The sequence below is a fragment of the Oratosquilla oratoria genome, chromosome 6 (assembly GCF_046742065.1).
Source record: "Oratosquilla oratoria isolate Oo_2021 chromosome 6, ASM4674206v1, whole genome shotgun sequence".
Taxonomy (NCBI): domain Eukaryota; kingdom Metazoa; phylum Arthropoda; class Malacostraca; order Stomatopoda; family Squillidae; genus Oratosquilla; species Oratosquilla oratoria.
Genome location: NC_134782.1, coordinates 77,236,829 through 77,244,328, shown reverse-complemented (window position 1 = coordinate 77,244,328; position 7,500 = coordinate 77,236,829). Strand labels below are relative to the sequence as shown.

General features: G+C 41.6%; 2 protein-coding genes across 2 annotated transcripts in view; both read left to right on the top strand.

The window, feature by feature from the left end:
- The first annotated feature begins 3,914 nt into the window (after positions 1 to 3,914).
- On the top strand, positions 3,915 to 5,264 carry LOC143026108 (uncharacterized). The gene has a single exon (XM_076186109.1). The coding sequence runs from the start codon at positions 3,915 to 3,917 to the stop codon at positions 5,262 to 5,264; it is 1,350 nt and encodes a 449-aa protein (XP_076042224.1).
- An 8-nt stretch (positions 5,265 to 5,272) lies between these two features.
- Positions 5,273 to 7,500, top strand: part of LOC143026107 (uncharacterized) — a 15,399-nt gene continuing 13,171 nt past the window's right edge. Inside the window, exons 1-3 of the mRNA XM_076186108.1 lie at positions 5,273 to 6,145; positions 6,368 to 6,611; positions 6,972 to 7,303. Of these exons, the coding sequence (XP_076042223.1) occupies positions 5,273 to 6,145; positions 6,368 to 6,611; positions 6,972 to 7,303 (1,449 nt within the window). The remainder of the gene's footprint in view (positions 6,146 to 6,367; positions 6,612 to 6,971; positions 7,304 to 7,500) is intronic.

Below are 7,500 nucleotides of genomic sequence, written 5' to 3'. Positions count from 1 at the left end.
GGATTTTTTACATTGTAAAATACGGTAAATGAACTTAGTATTTTAGAAGGTAAACATATCACCTTCGAAAAGGAGTGATGTAGACTACCTTTCTGCCAAATTGACTCCTATAATGATTCTCATTTTAAGATATTCGCCTTAAGACACTTTGGTAGTTCAGAATTGTGTTCTACAAGATAAGCATATTTTATTATTCCTCTCTCTCTCTCTCTCTCTCTCTCTCTCTCTCTCTCTCTCTCTCTCTCTCTCTCTCTCTCTCTCTCTCTCTCTCTCTCTCTCTCTCTCTCTCTCTCTCTCTCTCTCTCTCTCTATCTCTCTCTCTCTCTCTCTCTCTCTCTCTCTCTCTCTCTCTCTCTCTCTCTCTCTCTCTCTCTCTCTCTCTCTCTCTCTCTCTCTCTCTCTCTCTCTAAGAATTTGACTGACTTATCTCTTGCGTCTCCTCCCTCTCTCTCTCCATCCTTTATGTTTCTCACCCTCTTCTTTATCTCTCCATCACATCTCTCCTCCTCCTCGTATTCCTCCTCCTTTTTTTCGTCCTTTTCTCCGTCCCGACTTGTCCTCCTGCTCATCGTCCTCCTCCTCGTTCTCTCACTCCTAATTTTCCTTTTTCGTCCTCCCCTTCCTTTTCCCCTTCCTTTTCCTCTTCTCCTCCTACATTTACTCCTTCTGTATTACTTCCGACTGCTCTTCTTCATCCTCTCTCGCTACCTTTTTTTTCCTCCTCCTAAACCTCCCTTTCCTCCTCCTCCTCCTCCTCCTCTTTCCTTTCTCAAAACCACTCCCTTGCATCTCCCTCAAGCTCTTCTTTTTCTTCTTTGTCGTCCTTTGTGTTCTGAGGCCTGTGGACGGTCTTGTGGGTCCCCCATGAGGGTCCACTTCTTCGTGGCCTACTAAGTCATCAAAGTGTCCGCCACTAGTAACCCTAGTACCCAAAGACTGAACTAGTCACAACAAATAAACTAACATCACCATAATCATTCTAGAATCATCTTTACAGTTTGGATTGGTATAAGGTATTTGTTTAGTTACTTGTAAGTCTATTTTGGAGTTTTTACAAGTAACTGCAGGATAGTGGATACTTATAGAATAAAATCTCCTGGCGACAACCAGATGAAATATACACACTACCAAATGGGTTGAGGGGTAATTATTGCTTGAAGTTTGGACTGAGCAAGTCATCAAAAGAAGACAACTTCACATGCAGCCGAAGTTGCGTCGAGACGTCTTTGATTTCATAAACATAAAACTTTTCAGTCTTCTTTTCATGGGCAAATTTTACTTGAGGTATGGTCAAAGGAGTTTTCATTTTTTTAATGTTTAGCTGTGGGGGACAATATGAAATTTATATTACGCATATCAATATTTTTTTCTTTTGTAAGAGTGCAAATTAGTAACAATTAATGAGTTTGGAGCTAATGATAATGATAATTGTTACCTCGAGTTTCATTGACTGGAACCCACAGCCCATTAGCGGCTGTGAGCTGTCCGTGGTCCTTCCCATAGGTTTCTTTGAGAAGAAACATTGTCAATTGTCTGTGTTGTACATGTGGGACCGTTGTGATGACGAAGGGTTGTAGGAGTAGGAGTAGAACCATAACCATCATGGTCGTTACCACTTCGCATGTCAGCAGTTCCACCTCTTGGAAAGTTCTGAATCCGTACCACGCCTCTCGGGTTTACAAGAAGATAGAGAATCAACGACACAACCGTGGCAGACAACAGGCAACAGACTCCAACGGATCTTGATAGACTGCGACGGTCTTCGATGGACCTTGATAGACTCCGACAGATTCCGACGGACCTTGGGAGACTACGACGGACATTGACAGTCTCCGACGGTCTTCGATGGACCTTGATAGACTCCGACAGATTCCGACGGACCTTGAAACACACCAACGGGCTCCCACGAACCTTAATTGACTTCGCCCGACTGCAACGCACCTTAATTGACTCCAACGGATTCCAAAAGATAGTCTCCGATGAAGTCATGGTCAGCGTTTTCACGATTACGAGCTATGAGAAATATCCGAGTCAGAGAGAGAGAGAGAGAGAGAGAGAGAGAGAGAGAGAGAGAGAGAGAGAGAGAGGAGAGAGAGAGATGGAGAGAGAGAGAGAGAGAGAGAGAGAGAGAGAGAGAGAGAGAGAGAGAGAGAGAGAGAGAGAGAGAGAGAGAGAGAGAGAGAGAGAGAGAGAGAGAGAGAGAGAGAGAGAGAGAGAGAGAGAGAGAGAGAGAGAGAGAGAGAGAGAGAGAGAGAGAGAGAGAGAGAGAGAGAGAGAGAGAGAGAGAGAGAGAGAGAGAGAGAGAGTAAGAGAGAGAGAGAGAGAGAGAGAGAGAGAGAGAGAGAGAGAGAGAGAGAGAGAGAGAGAGAGAGAGAGAGAGAGAGAGAGAGAGAGAGAGAGAGAGAGAGAGAGAGAGAGAGAGAGAGAGAGAGAGAGAGAGAGAGAGAGAGAGAGAGAGAGAGAGAGAGCCGGGCCAGCGACGAGGGGTGACTTACACAGAGAATATTGTTTACTAAGAAATTCTGTATGCCTAAAGTACTACATCATTGTACATACTTCCTGTATATTTGTACATGTATTGTTTATTCAACTGCATACATATTTTTAGTAGTGGATAAAAATCGAGAAACATTGTGAAATCTTAATAGTAGTTATTGCCCTGAAGTCTCCACTGAAACCCTTATACTTATTATCTCATGCTGTATTACTGTGCCATTACGTAAAATGGGAATGAGTACTTGCAAATACAAAAGCAGATAAATATATGGAGACATTGGTTATTACTGTAGTTGATTATAAAGGATTAATAAATTAATGATCAAATATACACATGGTATATAAGTACAGGGTACCAAAAGTACATCTATAACTCTCTAAAAAAAATTCTGGAGCGCTCCCGATCTGAGTCGGCCGGCCCGGGGGTGTCTGCGACTTCCATTGTGTTTCTGGGACACCCCGCCGGCCTAGCTGTAAGCATACATTTGAAAGTTAACGGGTTGGGGTTTCTGAACTACGGCCCCCTTCTCGGAGTTGGTTATCGTTAAATGGCTAAAGAAACTGAAGCTCAGAGAAAGAGGAGGATACGACATTTCTGGAGTTGGGTCACCACGAAGAAGAGCCAAGACAAGAAAAATGTACAAAACAATAAAGCGCTTTTCAACAAGTTAACAGCAGAGCACTCTTCTTTATTCCCTTCTCTATACGCTGATAACCAACGTTTCTGGTTGGAGAAGGACATTAAAGAGTTTCATCGGAAAACTCTGTCTCTCAACAAGATTCTTCGAGATAGTAAGGACTATGAATACGAAGATTCTCTTTTCGACTCCATTCCCTTATTGGAAGAAGCGATTAATGAAGAAACGTCAGATAATTTCATTAAGCATTACTTTGCGGGATACAAGAGTTATGCCAATAACGGAGGAAAGTGGTGCCATAAGACGTACCAGAAGCACTACCTTGAACGGATCTTTAAGAAGTACAAAGTGGCTGAAAAGAGGAACAAACACGCTATAAAGAAGGTCCAAAGAGAAACAGAACAGAAGAAGAAAAGAATACAGTTAGAAGCAGAAGAGAAAGAAAGAACAGAGCGGAGAAAGGAGGAAGCTGAACTAAAGAAGAAGTTAGCCGAAGAAAAGGAAAGAGAAGCTACAGCAAAGGCGAAGGAATTAGAGAGAAAGAGACTCGAGGCCGTAGAAGCTTCAAGGAGGAAAAAGGAAGAGAGGGAACAAACACTTCTCGAGACAGAGACGTTTAGAGCCAATAGAGAAAATAACAGAGAGAAAATGAAGAAATACAAAGAGATACTAGCAAGACAAGAGAAAGGAATAATGTTAGTAACAGAAGAAGATAAGAAGTTACTCGAAAAAGTCCGGGAGGAAAAGAAGGAACATTGGGAAGGGGGGATAAAGCTTGAAATGACGGATTACGAAGAAGACTGTAGTGGTTTGAAAGCACGAATAAGGGACACCTACGACGTTGTGGAACACAGCATTGGAAAACTTGGCGACGTAAAGTGCAAGTACTGTGATGCTTTAAGGTGGAAAAGGGAGACAGAGGGTTTGTGTTGTAGATCGGGACAAATCCCAGCTGTGAAACCCTCTGAGATAAAAAACGAAGAGTTCAAATCACTATTTGAAGGTGTTACCCCTCTTTCTAAAAGATTTCTTAAGAACACAATCGGGTTTAATACTGTCTTTAGTTTCAGTTCCTTTGCAACATCCAAGAAATTGGAAAATGCAGCTGAAAAAGCTATGGTGTACAAGATAAAGGGTGCTATATACCACAGAACCAGTTATGTGAGGCCAGAGTTATTAGTGGGAGACAAGGAGACTCGAGGTATGTTTTCGGACGAAGAAAAGTTTTCCAACGGAGACGTAAAGGACTTAACACGGAGAAGACCTAACGGGGTTGTCGATAACTTCCTAGATCTCTATTTCTATAACAGTAGAGAGGAACAAATTAGACTCAGAACCTATAAAGTCTCTAAGTTGTTTTTGGAAGCACCTATAAGCGAGGAGAAAAAATCAACTAAATCCAGAAGAGAAATAGAAGAAAGAGAGTACAACGAGAACGAGGAGATAATTCGTATAATATTCAACTACCTTCTCGAAAACAATAAGTGTTTGAGACAGATTTTGTCTGAAATAGAAAACTCCAGGGAACTGATAGCATTGCATATTGAAAAGCATAAAGAGATACCACAAATGAATCTCCAACTTAAAGCGGTTGAAAACTTTGAAACGAAGGAACATAAAGGAGTTTACCACCTTCCGACATCAAATGTGACTGTGGGTGGTATAGTGAATCTAGACGACGAGCACGATCCTCTTTTAATAAAGATAACCAGTCCCAAGAAGGATTCGAAATATAAAATTAGGTTTGTGGATCACACCAGTTTCTTTTATGATCCGTTCCAGTACCCTTTATTGATACCCAACGGAGATATGGGTTACACGTATCTTTTGCGGTCTCTGAAGGCTAACAAAGCTGGGAACGAGAAGATTTCTCCGTGCGCATATTACGCTTCTATGTTTATGGAAAGAGAGAACTGTTTCACAGCTCTCTTTCAATGTCGAACACTGTTCCAGAGGTTCGTTATTGACTGTTACGTGAAGGCTGAATCAAATCAATTAGATTATATCCGTTTTAACCAACATGAAATCAGAAAAGAGAGGTCCAATATTTTTAAGAGTGATTCAGCCCATAAAGGACAACGAGTGCTACTTCCTAAGTGTCAAGATACGGTTCTCCGGATTTTTTCATAACTTTCACTATGAGTCCGAAATGGAAAGAATTGACACTATACGGCGACACTATTAACGTCTGTAATCGTCCAGATATAGTTAGTCGTGTTTTTAAACTCAAGGTAGACCAACTAATGAGAGAGTTATTAACAGATAAAATATTCGGAGAAGTCTCAGCTCATTTGTACAGCATTGAGTGGCAGAAAAGAGGCTTGCCTCACGTTCACATTCTTCTATGGATGAAACGTAAAGTGACTGAAAATACCGTTTCGAGCCTAATATCCGCCGAGATACCCGACAAGAAAAAACACCCAGAACTGTATGATATTGTTACCACTAACATGATACACGGACCGTGCATAGGCTACGATGAAAGCTCCGTGTGTTGTAATGGGAAGAAAAACGATAGAGGGACGTGCCAGAAAGATTTTCCGAAACAGTGCCGTTCAACGATAAAATTCGGAAACAACGGCTACCCTCTCTACAGGAGAAGAGCTGTGGGAGAAGGAGGTTTCTCCTTTGTGAAAAAGTTAAAGGAACAGGAAGTAACTATCGACAACTCATGGGTGGTGCCTTACAACCCCTATCTTTGCTTGAGATTTAACTCTCACATAAACGTAGAGTGTTCAAATTCTATTAAGGCTATAGCGTACGTTACAAAGTACGTCAACAAAGGATGTGACAGAGTTCTATTCACTAAAACCGAGGGAACCGAAGAAATCAATGAAATTAAGAACTTCACGGATGCAAGATTCGTTAACTCCAACGAAGCAACTTGGAAGATATTCAGATTCCCCATACACAGTAGTTACCCTCCTGTTATGAATCTGGACCTCCATTTAAAGGACGAAAACGAAGTATTCTTCAACGCCGATTCCTCAAAGACAGACATAAAAAAGAAGGCAAACAGAGACACTCAGTTGACAGCATTTTTCAAATTATGTAGCGTTAACGAATACGCAGCCACCCTAACTTACAACGAAGTAGCTGCTTACTTCAAGTACAGCATTCCGAAATCATGTTGGGAGGAGAGGAAAGGTAACACTCACGCTATTGGAAGGATAAGAGCTGTAACGAACAAGACAGTAGAACTGTTCTATATGAGAATGCTTCTAACCCACAAGAGAGGTCCCAAATCCTTCGAAGACCTCAGGATGGTGGACGGTGTACTCTACGTAACTTACAGGGAAGCCGTTAAGGCTATGGGTCTTTTAAAAGATGAAGAGACTTGGAAACAGACTATCCTGGAGATAATAAACTACACAAATGACCGCAAAGAACTTCGTTCGACTTACGCTAGCATGTTAGTGTTCTCGGATCTAGAAGACCAGAAAGATATCTGGGAAGAAACAAAGGATCTCTTCTCGAGTGATTTTCTATATCTTAGAGGGTTGAAGGATTACAACGACGAAATATACCTCGATGCTCTTGACGACATCCAAGAACAAGTTTTCAATTGTGGAGGAGGAAACATAGTCCACTACGGCTTACCTTCTTCCAGAAATGGAGAAAAGTCTTCAAACGTGATAAGGAGGGAGAAAGCCTATAATTCTAAAGAATTGTCCGAGACAGTGGAGAGAGCTCTCCCTCTATTAAACAGAGAGCAGAAGATTTGTTACGATAAAATCATTGAAAGTGTTGGTTGTGAGACGGAAAACAAAAGCAAAGCGTTCTTCTTAAATGCACCTGGTGGGACAGGAAAGTCCTTCCTTTTGAATCTTCTTCTAGACACAGTTCGTTCGAAGAGTAAAGTGGCTTTAGCTGTGGCTTCTTCGGGTATAGCAGCTACTGTCCTTCACGGGGGAAGAACTGCCCATAATATGTTCAAGATACCACTGATGGAACATAACGAAAGAAAAACATGCAACATAAAGCACAAGTCCGAACTAGCTCGATTGCTTCTTATGTCTTCTTTGATTGTGTGGGACGAAGCAGTGATGGCAAATAAGAACACAATCTCAGCCCTGGATATCACTTTGAGGGACCTTTCCGGTCTTGATATTTTCATGGGAGGAAAGACGTTCGTTTGTGCTGGAGACTTTAGACAGATATTACCAGTTGTAAGAGGAGGAGGGAGGAAAGAACGACGAGTTGAACAGTTGTCTGAAATCAAGTTACTTTTGGCCTTTCTTCGAAGAGTTAGAACTGATAAAGAACGTTCGACTTAAGAGTGAAGACGAAGAAAACATAAACTTTGCAGAGAAATTATTAGAAGTTGGAGAAGGAAAGTACAAAGAGTGTCACTTCGGAGAAGAGG

Excerpts from the sequence above, each read along its gene's own strand:
- LOC143026108 (XM_076186109.1), top strand. The coding sequence starts at position 3,915 with ATGACGGATTACGAAGAAGACTGTAGTGGTTTGAAAGCACGAATAAGG.